General features: G+C 41.8%; 1 protein-coding gene across 3 annotated transcripts in view; it reads left to right on the forward strand.

Moving 5' to 3' along the window:
* The window catches only part of CNGA3 (cyclic nucleotide gated channel subunit alpha 3), a 92,871-nt gene that overhangs the window by 48,896 nt on the left and 25,516 nt on the right, over nt 1-18,459 (forward strand). Inside the window, exons 3-6 of one of the 3 annotated variants that reach the window (XM_068268167.1) lie at nt 1,210-1,326; nt 7,710-7,889; nt 12,180-12,239; nt 15,121-15,216. In XM_068268167.1, the coding sequence (XP_068124268.1) occupies nt 1,210-1,326; nt 7,710-7,889; nt 12,180-12,239; nt 15,121-15,216 (453 nt within the window). The remainder of the gene's footprint in view (nt 1-1,209; nt 1,327-7,709; nt 7,890-12,179; nt 12,240-15,120; nt 15,217-18,459) is intronic. The other 2 variants (XM_068268168.1, XM_068268169.1) reach the window with 2 other exon arrangements.

Raw genomic sequence — 18,459 nt, forward strand, 5'->3', positions numbered from 1 at the left:
TGTAAACTAATAATGTCCATGCTCTCTGTTCAATCCTATTAGCTGGCAGAAATCCCTGAGCTGCATCCTCTTATAGAACACTGCCACCTACAGCATGCTTCACATCACAGTGCTACTGATGGAAAGCAGCAATTCTTTCTAACCAAGCCAGCCTGAATTCTGCAAGCCTGAATTCTAATTGTGATTTACGTTTTATACATTTAGACATTTGGCTGTTTATTGTGCAACTATCACATAGTATGTAAAGAAGCCTCTAAATACTATCGGGATAAGACTTTTACACATTTATGTTGAAAGAACTAAAATATCCTAGCTGAAAAATCTGCATGCAGAGGAGTAACTAGATGGGAGCAGCACCTGTGATCACAGGGGGAATCAGAGCTAGAGGATCCCTAACTACCAACCTTCCCTTCCTCCGATACAGGGGACTGTACTTCAGATCAGGCGTTTTGGGGCTACACTTGTTATGGGTGTGAAGATGATGATGGCCACACTTGCTTTATGACCCTTGTGAGATGGGTCCCTAGGCCGTGGAGGGCATCAAGGGGAGGCAAGCAAAGGGGTGTGAACATTGAGGGAGCCAATCAAAGTTTTGCAGGGCGGCCCCATGAATTATAGTTATGCCGCTGTTGCATATACTAGTGAAGTATCGCAACTGCAACACCCAAGTATACAAAACAACACTGCTTTAAAGAATAATAAGGAATGTAAAGAAAACTGAAACTGTAAAAAGGTAATCAGACTTGCAAAACTGGAAGAAGAAAAGCAAGTGACTAGTGATATATCATTTAAATCCCAAAAGGTTTTAAAATATTTAGATTCAGAAAGAATGAGAATAGCTGAAACTATTAGAGGATCAGGCAGGGAATTGGAATGTGGGATCACTGAGCTAAAGATGAGATTTAAAATGCATGCTTTCTTTACAAAACTGTCTGAAGCTTCATACGCAGATCTCCACGCATCCAGAAGAAAGCGGCATCTAGCAAATGAAAGGTTAATTAACACTTCCATAGGTAAACTAATCAGCACCTAGTAGCTTTCATTCGCTAGCTGCGGTTTCCTCTTCTCAGATTCGCATGTAAGTGTTTGTTCCCCATAAGGTGCCATTCAAAATTCAAACGCAGCACTTCAAAATCACAACTCAAAAGCATAATACACATGCCCACATGCACAACCCTTAGTGGAACAGTTTTCTTGGTTATATTGCAGGGCCCATTCCCTCTGTGAGGACACATCATCAGAACTCCAGCGTGTCATTACAATGGATCCCAGAGGCCTTACTGATTCTCGAAGAAGCTCTTTCACGGGAAGACAAGGAGTGGCCAGGTAAAAAAAAAAAAAATGAGGCTGGGGGAGGGGAGCATAAAAATATTATATGAGTAATTTATTTTGGAAGTAACAAATATATCTTAGGTAAAATACCACTGCTAAATCATAAACACATACTGTACTAATAGCTCCAGTGCACTAAATGTTTCCCATTAGGCTTCTCATTGATTCAATAAATTTTCCTTCTAAACTTTCTCACAAGATATTTTTATATTTTACCAATAAAATACCCCCTTTCACTCACTGGCAAGTAAAAAAGGTACTCACAATTTTATATGTTTAATAGCATTTTTGTACTTTTTAGTGTCTAGGTGCTGAAAAAGCATTTTTATTATTGAAACTAAGAAAACATATCTTGCAAGAAAACTCAAAATGCAAGCTGACTAAGTTAGCCAGTACATATTTTTGTTTATATATTCTTTAATAATCTGATGTGAAATCACTATAGAGGACATGCAAGAAACAGTAAACAATCTAAATGAAAATTAATATGCTCAATCTATTAAATACATGTAATAGGCACAAATATTATTGTTGTCATTTTATATAGTGACAATTAGTCCTTCAGTACTCAGTCAATAAACACTACACTGTATAATACAACACACAACATAGACAACCATCGGCAGTGCAGGTAAAACATAGTTAGAGATAAAAACTTGTATAATATGCATGTAGCTCAGGCAGCAAATTAAACATACTGATGCAGTACAAGTATACAATTTAAGAGACTTGAATGAAGCAAAAATGCAATATCTTTGTGAAGTGTTTAATATGAAGCATCTGAATGATTTTTTGTATTGCTCCATTTTGCAAAAAAAAGATCAGTTCAAATGTTTAGTGATAGCTGGAGTGGGTTTTTTTCTTTTAAATACATTTGTGTTAATTAGATTAGAGATGGCACAAACTTCAGATTTTCGGTTCGCGAACCATGGTAGCGAAATTCTGCGAAAGTTCGGTTCCCGCAAACTTTTGCGAACCGCAATAGACTTCAATGACCTCCCCACCTGCCTATACCTCTCTCTGCCATGTTGACTGGAATAGTAATGTATGCCTTTTAATCTTTTTCTAATAAACCTACAAGTTTTACATAGGGATGTGCAAGGCCTCTTTCTCTTTTTGATATAATAGACTTCAATGGGGAGGCGAACTTTGAAAACTAGAAACACTTATGCTTGCCACAAAAGACATGGAAAAGATGTTTCAAGGGGTCTAACACCTGGAGGGGGGCATGGCGGAGTGAGATAAACGCCAAAAGTCCCGGGGAAAAATGTGGATTTGACGCAAAGCAGCGTTTTAAGGGCAGAAGTCACATTGAAAGCTACATTGCAGGCCTAAAGTGCTTTAAAACATCTTGCATGTGTATACATCAATCATGGAGTGTAATTAGAGTACTGCTTCACACTGACACACCAAACTCACTGTGTAACGCACCACAAACAGCTGTTTGTGTAGTGACGGCCGTGCTGGACTGGTGCACACCATGGCGAGATTGCTCTTCCTCAGTGATATCAGGTGATGTCTGACTGCCTTATCAACTTTCGATGGTTCTTTCTCTACCATTGTTAAAGCTTACATCTATTTTTTTTATTACATTTTCTGCTGGCTGTTAAGTACCTGCAATGAGAATCTGTTATGGAGGGCAAGTCTGCCATTGTGAGTGACCACGGGTAATGGCCGGGGAATCAGGGTTCTATTCCAGTCTGGAGTGGGAGCCTGAGAACTGGCTACCACCACCACACATCCAAGTAAGGACCCATTTGCTGTATAAATAATGTACCTGCCCTGACCGTGCTTTGCAGACCAGGCATCTGTGGTCAGATAGACCCTTGACCCAGCGCTGTGTGCCAGAGATGACACCACTTGCCTTTAACGAGAATCTGTTATGGATGGCAAGTCAGCCATTTATTCAACTGTGTGAAACTTTCGATGGTACTTTCTCAGTAGCATGGTGACCACAGGTAATGGCCGGGGAATCCTGGTTCAATTCCGGTCCGGAGTGGGAGCCTGAGAAATGGCTACCACCACTACACATACAAGGAAGGCAGCAGGCACGCTGTGGGCAAGGAAGCAGGAATGGCTACCACACATCCAAGGAGGAAGTGACCAAAAATAACAATACAGGAGGACTTTCGAGGCCCTGCTGTATATAAGATGAATCAACTTTAAATCCTTTAACGAGAATCTGTTATGGAGGGCAAGTCTGCCATCCATTCAAGCGAAAGGTATGCACTGACTGGCAAGTATAATACAAGGTGCAGTGAAAGGCTATATGTGACTGCAAACAGCTGTTTTTGTAGTGACGGCCGTGCTGGACTGGTGCGCACCATGACGAGAGTTCAGGTTATGGCGTCTTTCCAGCCCATATGGTCGCCGTGCTGAGGTAGCTGAATGACAGAACAGAGACTGTCCAGCTGATCAAATTTGGTCTGTCCGCAAAGAAGCAATGACCTTATTATCTTGCGTGTGCCCCCCCCCCCCCCCCCCTGAGATAATCATATAGCCGGCTGTCATTGCTTCATTGTGATACGCAAGCCCCTTCACCGCGGCAAGGTAATGATCACAAAGGGGAATTGGCACATGTACATGCCTTTTGTTTTGTTGTTGCAGCTGCAGTGCAGCCAGAAAAATTAGGCAGGAAATGTACACGCACCAGAAAAATTAGTAGAGCGAAAAATTCAGGAATCCACCTGGAGTCCTGGACCCTGTTGGTGGTGGCGGAGAAGGCAGTCAAGCGGCCTGCAGGCAGAGATGCTGTGTGGGTAGCGACTTAGTCTTGGGGCAGGCAGTCACACGGCGTGCAGGCAGAGGTGCTGTGTGTGGGGACTGACTTAGTCTTCGGGCAGGCCTGAGCGTGCTTTGCAGACCAGGCATCCATTGTAAGATGGGCCCTTGACCCAATGCTGTGTGCCAGAGTTGTCACCACTTGCCTTTCAACATCACGGTACAGTTTAGGTATAGCATTTTTTGAGAAAAAATTGCGGCCTGGTATCTTCCACTGCGGTGTGTGGCTTTGCTTTTGTGTGCTGCTTTTCCTCAGGTGGTCATCCCATTGCAGTTTGTGCTTTGTAATCATGTACCTTCGTAAGGTACTTGTCCCTACACGGGTCTTGGTCTTTCCATGGCTCAATTTTCTATGGCAGAGAGTACAGATGGCATTGCTCTCATCTGAGGCAGACACACAAAAAAATTTCCACACCGCTGAGAGGGTGTTGGCACTTTGGTGGTGGCAGCCAACTGAGTGTTAAGTGGGGTGCCAGAATCCGAGCAGGAGGAGGAAAATATGTCACGCTTCCGTGCGGAAGCTGGGAAAGATGAGTTGTTCTGTGTTAAGTAGTCAACTACGTCCTGACAATATTGGGGGTTGATGGCACGTGCCTTCTTCTGAACACTGTACTTTGGTCGAGGGCTGCACAAGATTACGACAGCGCGACCTCGAACAGACCTGCCAGGTGGCCTGCCTCTGCCTTTTGTTTTGTCCATATTAGGGGGGATGAAGTGAAAGGTATGCACTGACTTGACTAATACAATGTGCAGTCACACAGGTGCAGTTAACAGGTACAGGCACTCACGTGGGTAGGTGGGTGCACTGAACACAACAGGTAGGTATATGCAGTGATGGGTTTCACAATGTGCTCCTGTCACACACAGACAGGTACCGGGCAGGCACAGTGACACTGCGTGCGCTCACATAGGTAGGTGGGTGCACTCACTGAAGTGAACAGGTAGGTATATGCAGTGATGGGTATTACAATGTGCACCTGTCACACGCAGACAGGTACCGGACAGGCACAGTGGCACTGCGTGCGCTCACGTAGGTGGGTGGGTGCACAGTGAACAACAGGTAGGTATATGCAGTGATGGGTAATGTGCGCCTGTCACACACACAGGTAGTCACTGAATGTGCTGGGGCTGGCAGTGGCACACACAGTAGGAATTACCAAGGCTGTCTATGCAACACAAGTGTCAGTGGGACACACACACACACACACACACACACACACACACACACACACACACACACAAAAACAGATCACAAGAACAAGATTAGCTCTCAAAAGAGCTGTTGTGGGGTGCTTTTTCAGCAATAAGAATCAGCAAGGAGCAAGCTAAGAAGCCTACAAGAGCCTAACTAAGCTTTCCCTATTCACAAAAGATACCGTGGTGCCCCAATTAGATAAGAGTATGTTGCTGCTGTGTAGGGATGAATCCTCACATCCAAGGAATAAATGTAATGTTGCTAATTAACAGTGCAGATATACTTTTCATTGAAGATGTATCTCTCCAATTCACCACCTGTATGCACTCAAGGTGCAAATAGAATAAACAGGGATGCTCTCAGTGGATAGTATGAATTTGTTTATTTCTGGATAAAATCAGGTACAGGCAATTCAGGGTGGGCACTTCCTTCTAGAGGGTCCCAATCCACTTAGGACCCTCCCTGGCTTGTTGTGCTTCCCACTTATGTGGTGCTCAGACCTCACCACTCGATCCTGTTTCTGTGTTGCCCGCTCTTGTCCCTACTAGTTTCGGCTCTTGCCGTCATCAGGGGATAAGCTTTCCCTATGACAGTCTCCAGCAGCTTTCCCTTTTCTAATTAATGCAGACACACGAGTGAGTCCAAAGCCTGACGCTGCTTGCCTTTTATAAGGGGCGGAGTAGCTCCAGGAGGGAGTGTAGCCTGATTGGCTACAATGTGCCTGCTGACTGTGATGTAAAGGGTCAAATAGACCCTCATGATGCACTATGGGCGTGAACCGAACTTCCGGAAAAGTTTGCAGTTCTCCGCAATCGCGAACCCCGGAAGTTTGCCGGGAAACGTTCGAAGGCGAACCGTTCGGGCCATCTCTAAATTAGATCTATTTAATTGGTTGGTCATTCATCTGGCTTGTTTAGACTATTCTGTATATGATCACACAAAAGAAAAATATGAATTTTTAGCTGCAAAGGTTTTTTTTTTTAATTTCAGCACCAAGGCTTTGCTTTTTTGCTGAAGAAAATACTTTGCAGAGACTTATTTGGATTATTGGACTTATTTACATTAAAGAACCATGGTTCACAGGGCCAGATTTACCCCTAGGCTCTGCAGTTGTGTCCCTAGAGGACGCTGAAGCTGAAGGGGTGGCTACATTTGCCAGCCCCACTCCCTTTCCACTGTTGGTTCATGTTTTCTCACATAGTAACTCTGACCTAAATCCATATAGCTTCAGATTAGTGGGCCCCGATGCAGAACTTACACATGGGCACCCCCACCCCGGTGACAATTCCCTTGCCACCTAGTTTGGCAAAGCCACCAACATTTGATTTCTGGGCAGCTGCACTCAAATTTTTCCCCTTCACCTGTATTTAGCTAGGAGTTTTGAATCAAAACTCCTTGCTTTTACTGATGGCTTCCACTGTACAACCTCTACTGTATTTAGCTGTAAAGTACACTTGTCTATGGCAGGCACTTACTGGCAGGCAGCAGACACGTGGACAGCATGCACTCTGGGCTCTGGCTGGCTCGCTCTGCAGCTCACTCACTCGAGAACGATTGGGAGGAGCCAGGCCAGCCAGAGATGACATCACTGAGGAGCCAACTAGAGGGGGCGGTGCAGAATGACAGGAGTGACTGACGTCACTACAGCAGCCGCCCAGCCACAGGAGACAAGTTGGAGAGGAGAGGGAGAAAGCGAGACGCAACAGAGGAGATTGAGGAGAAGGAGACCAGGCAGCAATCACGTGTCTGCGGTGCTGCAATATAGTAAGTGCCTGACGGCCGCCGTAAGCACACGTGCACAGGCAGGGGGGCCACTCCTGCACACGCCCCCGGGCCCCATCAGGAGACGGGCCCGGCTGCCATGGCGACCGCTGCGACATCAGGCCCTACGCCCCTGGATAAATCACACTTAAATGAGCACAAATGATTATATGGCTGCACAGGTTGTACTTGATATAGCATTGTTACCTCTTCTTCCTTAAAGTTAATTTATATCAGCATAGTTTTTTTCTGTTTATCAGCATAAAGGAGGCATGCCTGATGGTTTGGCATCTTCACATCAAAACACATTAAAAAAACAAAACCTAAAAACATTGTCAGAGTTATCCAAAAGTAAATAATGTAACCTATCGGTGTACACCATTGTCTTTATTATTATGTACCACATGTTTGTTTCTTACTTTGTACAGCGCCACGGAATATGTTGGCGCTTTATGAATCAATAATAATAATAATAATGTTCCAGTATGTATAACATGATTTGACTTACAATCAACATCCCAGAATGGATGTTGTTTGTAAGTGTGGGACTGCTTGTATATGGTTCTGATGACTTCTTAACCGAGACATGTTGGAAATAGAACAAATCAATACAGCAAATTTATCATAGTAATTTTCACAGACTGTCCAGATTTCTTCTCACGCTAAGGAACTGGGCGGTGAGACACCTTGTACGGGAAGATCAACGTCCAGACTCATTTCTGGAGCGTTTTCGAGGTCCAGAGATGAAAGAGGCTTCCAGCAGGAACAGCAACACTCATTCAGTGGTGGGAAACCAAGAGCGGATTGACAGAGCAAATAGGTATGTAGAGAGCAATACAAATGTTGTCTTTAATTGTCCTGTAAGAAACAATTGATCTTCCATTGGTCTAGCACAGGGGTAGGGAACCTTGGCTCTCCAGCTGTTAAGGAACTACAAGTCCCACAATGCATTGCAGGATTCTGACAGCCACAGTCATGATTAATAAAGGCAAATGCATGCTGGGATGTGTAGTTTTATCACAGCTGGAGAGCCAAGGTTCCCTACACCTGGTCTAGCATATCAACATAACTGCTAAATAAGTCAGGATTTTGTCTTAAAGAACCTCTTCATAAAAAAATGGTTGACACTCCCCACAAGTTGTGTTGCTATCACTGTAATTCTGCTGACAGAAAGACTCACTCTCACCCTCTGCAGGATCCTAATGGTAACACAGGTCACTGGCTGCATCTCTTTCCAGGCAACCCAATGGGTGGCAGGTTTAGTAGAATCTCATCTAGAGTTCCTTCTAGAAAGCAATGCAGTAGAGAGGTAGAGTTGTAGCCTGGACTAAGCTTGCGAACACGCTAAAACCAGCGCGTGGAGACTTGGGCGCAGCCGGCGCCACCATAGGCCATAATAGGAATTACGGCTATAGCAGCGCACAGGGAGTAACTTCGGCGCGGTCAGAAGACAGAGCTGAAGTTACTTTTAAAACACAATAATTCAGTTTCCAGCAATTGCTAGAAGCCAAATTATTTCATTCCCTACCATCCATGGAGGGGGAATAGTATTTCACACGGCCTGGAACTTGTGCGCTAGCAGGATCAGCCATATACCAGCTGAATCCTGCGCCCAAGTCTCCCGTGCCATTATCTCTCGTACGCCTAAGCTTGCCCTCCATTGCCCACAATGGGTAGGAGAGTGAGTGGCAATTAAGCCATGTGTCCTCGGTAAAGGTAGTGCACGTGGCCCAGGAAAGAAAGTGGAATACATCTACATCACCCACAAATAACACAACTACAGCAACACAAGAAGATATTTGGGCTTTTTGTTTCAATCTCACCATTTATATGTATTGCCTATACAGGTGCAAGGGGCACAGGGAGGCGTAAGACTGTTTACATGAAGAGGAGACTTTTAAGCATACCTAAAGTGAATATTAACAATAAATGAAATACATGCCTCAGTAGAGGGAAGCCTCTGGATAGTCCAGATGTTTCCTGGATGCGTCTGGTTCCCTCATTCCAGCGCTGGGTCCCTCACAGCTTATTCAACAAGGGCTTGTCAAATATGTTCTCGTGGTAAAGGTTAAAAAAAAATCTGACAACTCGGTTATGGACTAGTCCATCTCCTCATGGGGGATTCTCAGTGTTTCCTATATTCTGTATAAATGTATTCCTTGGAGGGGATCTATACAAAGATGCCAGCCATCTTCCACACACTGCTTTACCAGTTGGACTGAGCAATTGCCATTCAGTAGATGCTTTTGAAAATAAAATAAAAAAGACCCCTGTGAGGAGATGGACTAGCCTAAAATCTGTCAGATTATTACTACCTTCTGTGGGTAACAGTATTCTGGAATAAATGTACATTTTATACACATGCATACACATGTATTTTACATTTAACAATTTTTCATGATAGTGGTACTTTAAGGAATGTCTAATGAAAGAGTGTGGTTTCCTCTGACTTTCTCAAATGACAGAGTGGCAAAACAAGCCTAACGAGCCTAAACACTGTAAGAAAACCAGTTACCTATTCAGTAAGGACTCCTTGGGCAAGACTCCCCAATGTTCCAAGAAGGCGTATTGAGCACTTCGAAATTTGTGGGAGAGCTGGCAGGCACTCGGGTTATGCTGGAAAATTCAGGTGATTGTACACAGCACCCAGTAAAACTATGTGCTCAAGACTAATAGCAAAGTCCATGCAAAGTATCTGAGAGATAGAAAAGTCTGGCACTATAGCAGCAAAAATTGGAACAAACATTGTGAGCGTGATGCAGTGAAATGACACAGCGTGCAGTTGTAGGCTGACATACATCAGGATTGTGAAATCACAAATGAATGGTCACAAGAATGCTCAAAATGTTGTACCTGGGTGTAGGGAGGTGGCAGGTGTGGGCGCCAAATGGTGCACGGCCTTACAACCGTTTCGCAGGGCTCAACCCTAAGCTTCATCTGAGGTGTGGTTTGAGCACTTCCTTAGTGGCTGCAGCTCTCAAGGGCTTTGAGTCTGACAGGAAAAAAGCACTATACAAATATTAACATTATTAGTTATAAGTACATGATAGGGGTTTCTGTTGATTGCTGGTTCATAATCATTTGGTATCTGTATAACCGGTTCATTACCATGTAACTGATCCATAACCATCTGGTTACCGCATGGGATCTAGGCCTTAGGCCTGGAACCCACTAGCAGTACGTTACTAAGCCATTTCTAAGCACTTGTGATTTGAAAAGATCCTACTAATGTAATGCTATGGGTGTGATCTCACTTGAAGGATGTGATTTTATAAAAATCGCCCATAGCATTGCATTAGCAAGAGCTTTTCAATTCACTAACACTTAGAAAAGGCTGCTAGTGTTTTGAGCCCTTAGAGTTGGGTTAACATAGCTGCAGTAGGTAAGTGTTATGGCAGTAGCTGAAGATGAATTTCTAAGTAATTAAAAATAAGGGTAGGCAGGAAGATAAAAAGGCATTGTTAAGAAATGGGTTTTTGGTGCCTGTTGGAACTTGTTAGAGGTGAAGGCATGTTTAAGAGGATGAAGACGAGAAAAAAAGAGAAAAAATACTGTAAGTCCTCCGAAACATAAACTAAAAAACAATCTGCAGTGTAACATACAAGTGATTCTTTCATAGTGTACAGTAAGGCATTATTGGTTTGTTGTTCACTATTAACATAGAGTAACTTTATGTTACATACACAATTAGGTAAAGACTTATGCGCCCTGGTGGATAAAAGCTTTTAAAAGCAGTTTAAGATCCAAAAAGGAAACGAGGTAGCTTACCTCAATGACAAAATCTTTATTTTATTTAGCACAGGCAACGCGTTTCACGGGTCTTTAAACTGCTTTTAAAAGCTTTTATCCACCAGGGCTCCTCTTTCCCTAATTGTGCATATTATACCCACCTACATATCCTGTTCAAGGGGTGGAGACAGAACACACGTGGTTTCCACCACGGTGGGCATCTGTCCCTTTTTTTTTCCAGGAGTGCGACCAAAGCCAGGTCCGTAAGGGTCACCCCAAGTTTAGACGGGTTAAAGGTCTCCACCTGCTTCTTGTGGTCGGTTGCCCCCATGCAACTCTCCTTTGTGAGTAGTGTTTTACTTATTATCTTTACATTTATACTCAACATACCACACTATTGGGCTCCCGGTTTTGTTTCCTGTATCTTTTACTACAAGGTGTCAAGACATCTCCACTACACTATATATTTATGTTACATAAACCATTAATGTTCACTGAAAAGTAGAACCAGTGGCCATTGTACAGTAGATTTACTTTGAAAATATTTTTATTTTGCTTAGAATTTGTCACAAATCTGATTCCGATTTCTGCTTTTACTGTTTCTATTTAAATGTGGTGAGTACTACAAGGCCTGCAGATTTAACGGACCTCTGCAGAACTGTTAATTCTCAGTTGCTTGTATTAATAAAAACAAGTTTCACAGCACCCTACCGTAATAGTTACTTGGCACCTGGCCACAGTGTCTTGAGTGAGAATTGGTGCCAGAAGACCCATTTATCCATAACGTTTGCCCACACAGACAGATCTTGGTTATTGAGTTTATATATATGGCTACATTGTTTAGCAGTATTATGTTAATGGCAACAGTCTTATCTCAGTGTTGAGCTACCAAATGCTCTTATGCAGAGAATACTCAGGAAGTTAGTGTGTAAGTATAAGCAGTCTTGCACATGAAGAGGAGGAGTCAATCCATACATCACTGTTAGTTCTATAATGAGGAGAACATACTTGGCATAACCACCCCTGGGCAAATTGTGGCGGCTAGAATTTCTTGATGATAATAAAATGCCCAGTGTGCTTCCAGGTTGCTTCATAGGGTTCGTGTTTCTGTTCCACGTATTTTCTTAGCCTTTAATAAATTCATATTGGAGGATTGGCTGTGCTGCGGATCCTTTTTTCCCATCTTCATAATAAGAGGTGTGAAGGATGATGAAACCTGCTGGCAATAATAAGCTAAACTATCCATTTGTGGTGGATTGACAGAAGTTATAGTTAGTAAAATGATTCATTATATGTGAGAAGAGCATACTATTCTTGTCAAATGATGCTGTTTTCAGTTAGTAAGTATTCATTCTTCATGTATGTCTTCATTTCATTAAAGTCAGCACACTGTCTGGGCTCATGCCAGTTTCAATGTCAACAGGAACAACAACACGGATGAGTAAGTTAACATTAGATAATCCCTAGAAGGAAAATGCCTTCCCTAGTTGTGAAAACTGTGCTACTTTTTACAGCTCAAATTATGTTGTAGATGTGGTAGAATCCATAGCGTAATCCCGTAGGATGTGGTGCCACACCTTCCATGATCCCTGTTCTTTTTCCCTGAATTATAGTTAAAGTGACATGTTTTCAGCGAGGACAGACATTTCAGTTTATTAAAACTAACCTGGGTTTAGTTTGTACTTCAGAGATATTTTACATTGCTCCTAAAACTCCTATGTTGCTGGTCAGGTTCTCTTTAAAAAGAAAACTTGACACTTAAAATAAAACTTCACTTTTCGTTAGGAAAAGTAGAACTGCAGATCTGCATGCATTGCAAACATTTTTTATTAGAAAAACTAGAATTGCAGATCAGTTGCATGTGGTGCAAGCATTTTTTATTTTAAGCAAACTTTAACATATATTCTTAGATACTTTCGTAAAAGAGATGTTTTATAAACATGTTCCATGACAAAAAATGTCAGATATGATGTCTGTAAAATATTACTGCAAGCTGAAATAAGTAACATTTACATTTTTTTATAAAAAAAAAAAGCAAAGCCCCTTCCACTCCATCTAAACCTTTTATACACGAGGTAGTCTGGTGCTGACCAGGAAGAGGGAATTTGCAAGGGGCTAATAAAAAACTAAATGGCTATTAACATTGGGGGTACCTTCTTCTAATATTGCTGAAAGTCCTCTAATGGTGCTTGAAGAACCTTGTCAGCTTGCTTAAAGCCATGATTGAAGAGGTCCCATGCATGTTCATCGAAGTGTAGATGTAGCTGCACCTAGACGTGTTGTCTTGAAGCTCTCAAGCTCAAACCATGCTGATGGCCCACCTCAATTTATAGAAAAACGCATCTAGGTTACATCAGTGAGGTGGCAAAATCAAATAAGCCCTGACCAGTCATAATCATGTTAAATTATTTTCCCGACTATATACTAAAATGTAATATCATTGTAGAGTTCTGAAAATATCAAAGTACATTATATGTTACATACAGTATGCTAAACAAGAAATGTCCAGTAATCATACAGTAAAGCCATGGATGCAAGAAAGTATTTATATTATTAAATCAGAACTTGCTGAAAAATGGAAAACATTTACTTATAACAAGAAGTTACAAAATCGCTTCTATAGGAAATATAAATAACCTATCAATGTTTTTCATCAAAAGTGAAGTTTTCTTTTAAGATTATTCATGGGAGATGGGAGTTAACGTTAGAAAAACTGTAAGTTGTCACTAGGGGGCACTTTGTAGTCACATTATTTTTCAGCTGCAACATTATTTTTCTACTGAGTGCACCCTTGGTGGCTGCAGTTCTCAAGTGCTTTGAGTCTGACAGGAGAAAAATACTATACAATTGCCAGAATTATTTATTATTATTCACCCAAGGCTGAGAGACCAATGCGCGCCCCTCCATCCCTCCCACCCCATCCATCACACATTGATTGCTATTAGACTAAGAGGCTCCCCAGAACCCCTAAACCAACCAACCCCTTAATCTTTAGTTGTCTGGCTTGCAGTCACTGCCGTGTATCCCCTTTTCTTATTTCTCTCTGCTTCAAACACAATAAGGGAAAGATAGCTAAGTGAGTTGTGCTCCCCCTCCTATACTGCGCCCTGAGGCTGGAGCCTCTCTCACCTCTGCCTCGGCCCAGCCCTGAGCTGACAGGTGGTGGACATACTGCTTGTGGGCTGCTTTCAGGAATCTGCTGGGCAATGGCAATGGCTGGGCAATGGCACTCAGTAGAGGCAGTAGGGTGGAATCTGTCCCATGCATGTTCATCGAAGTGTAGATGTAGCTGCACCTAGACGTGTCAAGAAGCATTTTTTGGCTTATGTAGCCGCATAGTGAATCAACCATTGATACACATGTAGATACAACAACTGCCTTTTTGGTTGCAGCAACTTACAGCCCAAAGGTTCTTGTTGGTTAACAGATCATAGGCTGAGCCCAATGGCAAACGCACAGTTCGCCTATCTGTGTGAAAGAAGCCTATGGATAACACATCACTTCATTTTCAACTTGACCACTGCTATAGTGATGTAACAAGAGGGAATGCAGAGGTTGCGACCGCACAAGGCCCTCCGGCGCTGAGGGGCCCTCCTTCAACCACAGTATTAGCTCTCTATTGGTCCTGTGCTGGTAATAATCACTTCTATAGATGCTTTGAATAGTAGTAATCAGTAACAAACTGTTCCTCATACCTTCTTGCACCTGTGGTTGTCCTTAGCAGGTTTTGGTGTGCCGTATCAATTGTTTTGTAAAGTGTACTTGGGGGGGCCCATAGCACTGAGACTCGTAGCTCCTTTTTGGGGTAGGACATAGCTACACCACTGCACTGCTCTCTGAACAAGTTGGTTATACATAACGTTCCTCAATAATCCACAAGTAGCTCATACGAGGGTCCTTTAGTAGGAATTGATTATTTTATAAAAGCATTGGATTTGTAAGGATGAAGCAGAGTTACCGTATATAAATAATCTACATGCTCTTTTTTGCAGTCTCAAATGAAATAGCATATGTAGCTCGGTTCTGCTCTATCTAACAGCCGCTGCTCACGCTGGCTTTGCAAGGAAGCAACACATGAAATATGCATCATTTCAGATTGCATAATTATGGGTCATTCTTTTCTGTTCTCTTTTAAATAAGGCCATTTGTGAGTTCAGAGAAGGTGCATTAATAAAGTGGTTGCTGAAGAGCAGAATTTATACATTTATTATAAGGGAAAATCGTTACAAGATGCAGCTGAAACTAAGTAGCTAGCTGGTTTTGTTATTCTCCTCTGCTGAAAAGCCTCTGTCCCCTCTGCATGTAAAATCTAATGCATTAAGCAGCACAAAGAAAGAACAGAATGCTGTCAACAAGGACAAAGAGCAAAAAAAAGAAGACAAAAAAGATGCAAAAACGGATGATAAGAAAGAAAACGAGTAAGTACTGCACCCTTTCCTACACTCAGATTTAGGCCCGGTTCACATTAGCATTGTTTTAGGGAACCGGACATACAGATTAGGCCAGCTGGATGCGGTGAAAACGGTCCGTTTTACAGCCAGTGTGTTGTAAAACATCTGTTTTCATTGGTTCCTATACGCTGCAAAACATTCCGGTTCCGTTCCGCTGAGCGAAGCGGTCCAGAAAATTGGGTCCTGCAGTATTTTTTTGTCCGTTCAGCGTAACGGACCATGGATCCGTATGGCTGGTTCCGTTGGCAAACACTAATGTGAACCGGGCCTTATAGGAACTATGTTTTCATGTCAGCAGGGTTCACACTTGACTGCACAGAAAACACGCACATTTTTTATACACACAAATTCTGGGACACTTTTTGCGTTCATCTGCATTACGACACATGGTTTTACCATAGCATCTTATGATTTTTAATGAGAAAATGCATGTAGTGTGCAAAAATCGCATTTACCGGTAGATGTTAATGAGTTTGTTGACTAAAGGTGGCCATACACTTATAGATTAGCAGCAGATTCGACCATCAGATAGATTTCTGTCAGATGCGTGTCAAGTCGAATCTGACAGGAATCTATCTGATATGTGCTACACACTAGGAACACATTTCCAATAGATTTCAGAATGAAATCTATTGGAAATCGATCTAAATGCATTATTGGACCATTAGATCCAATGCAACTCTATAGGTGGCCATACACTTATAGATTTGCAGCAGATTCTACCATCAGATAGATTTCTGTCAGATGCCTATCAAGTCGAATCTGACAGGAATCTATCTGATGTGTGCCACACACTAGGAACATATTTCCAATAGATATTAGAATGAAATCTATTGGAAATATATTGAAAATTCATCTAAATGCATTATTGCACCATTAGATCCAAAGCAACTCTATGGGCCATCGATCTGCTGTCAGCAGCAGTTCGACCTAGATTTTCTATCCTGTCAGATAGATCAAATCGATAGAAATCGGCTGCATATCAATCGATTTGCTGATTTGAAAGAATCGTTTTCCGATCAATCGACTCTATAGAAACAATTGAAGACTGAAATCGACCAGTGTATGGGACCCTTTACATTGGTTGTAAATTCTAATGCAAATTCACATACAGGAAATGCATGTGAGTTTGACAAGTGTGAACCCTGACTCAGACATGACATTTCTTGAGCAGACTTAAAGTGACACAGAAGCGAGAGAAAAAAAACCTTATGATATAATGAATTCTCATAGCTCTAAATCTCATATTTTTATTTTCAGATACAGTATATAGCTTTCTTTTTTTTTAAATTACCTTATCTGAAGCTGTTTTTCACTGTTTCTTTGATGTATAAGTGCTTCAGAACATAGCACTGTAGCTGACCACGCTTGGAAGCTCTTTTGCATAGATTATAACTGAAGTTTTTTAACTCTTCCTGTACTGGAAACATGAGAATCATTCATTTTATTACTAAAGCTCTATTTCTTAGCTGTTCTACGCATACAATTCATTGTATCATACGTTTTTTTTGCTTCAGTGTCACTTTAAAAGAGTAGTTTAACATTTTTATTTTAATAACATGGAATGCTTGTAACAGAAGAATGGAAGTAAAAAAATATGACACAGAGAACTAATATGGAGCTTTTCGGAGAGATCTGTACATGAAAACCCCATTGGAGAAATGTCCATTTACTGTCACTGAGGAGGTGACGGCTAGGGCTCTGCTCATTCCTTCCTCTATAATACTTTGTCTATATGATTGTGCATAACCTCCATTAGTAACTGACCCTTGCCCATAAGGGTACACAAGAAAAAAAAAACTAAACTTTAGAAAAGTACCTAAAAGAGTTCTGTACAGGATACATGTTTACTGCCCAAGCACTGGTCATGGCGCACAAAGTCCTTAAACAGATCCGAGATGAAAAACAAACTATAGCAAGTAGCTTGTATATATATCTTCTCTAAAGTTTAAATGGTTTACACAGTAAATCTAGCCACAAACAGCTTCAACAGTATATGATTATTTCTTCCTGTGATCAAATGAGAGCAGCCATATTCTGCTTGTCATCATTACACAGGCAAGCTACTCTGCATCTGCACTGCTCAGCCTGTGAAAACTTCACTCCCCTCTTCTCCTCTCTCCTCCCCTCTCCACCCCCTTGCCTCTAAAATTTCGAGCATGCTTCAGCAAAAACCTCCTCCTCCCCAGGCTAAGCTCCCATGAGCACTTGCAGCATGGGACTTAGAATGCGTAGGCACTGGAGGAGCTGGGGGCATGGATACATTCATTAAAGGACCGCTACAGCTAAAAAAAAAGGAAGCAGTGTAAATCTGACAGAACCAACAGAGTATTGGACTAGCCCAAATGTGCATGGAAATCCTACACCATATTAACATACTGTACATATATATTATATATATATACACACACACATATATATATCATATCATATATCAGAGCAGGATTATCCACCAGGCAACCTAGGCAGGCACCTTGAGCCTAGTGGGTGTCAAGGGGCCCACCTGCCACCTTCTTTGACTTCTCTCCACTTCAGCTTACCAAAAGGACCACAAATGGATATACATAATGTACCATGCAGCTACTATTATTGATTGGTAATGTTAGTAATGTAATGTTGAAGTTCACCATCTAATCTGTATTACAGCACCTTATTAACTCATACATATTCAGAATGAAGTTGGTAGCGCAACTGTATTCAATCATTATTATTTTGGATGTATATAGCACCAGCATCCTCTTGGTGCAATACAATAGGGAATGCAAGATAACAGACAGAAAATGGCCTACATGCAATTCACTTGTTCCTGAGAGATTTTTTTTCATCTTCTCATTAAAATAACATTTCAGCACTCTGCAACTAAAAAAAAAAAAGAGCCAAAAAGTAGGTGAAATGTACTAACAAAATGATCCTGGGTATTTTCTTACTTACTGCTGCTTTAAAGGGCATTTATTATTATTATTATTTAGTATTTATATAGCACCAACATCTTCTGCAGCGCTTTACAGAGTATATTGTCTTGTCACTAACTGTCCCTCAGAGGTAGGGATGGTCGCTGGATTCTGCACTGGTATTCTGGGCGGAATTTGGTGATTCCGGCTCCGATATGACGGAACGGAATTGCTATAGCTCTAAAATGGAATTCTGCGGAAATTTTTTTAATTCCGCGGAGTTTTACGGAATTCAAATTTACTTTCTCACCTAACTAAT

Source organism: Hyperolius riggenbachi, chromosome 2 (assembly GCF_040937935.1).
Source record: "Hyperolius riggenbachi isolate aHypRig1 chromosome 2, aHypRig1.pri, whole genome shotgun sequence".
Classification (NCBI taxonomy): Eukaryota; Metazoa; Chordata; class Amphibia; order Anura; family Hyperoliidae; genus Hyperolius; species Hyperolius riggenbachi.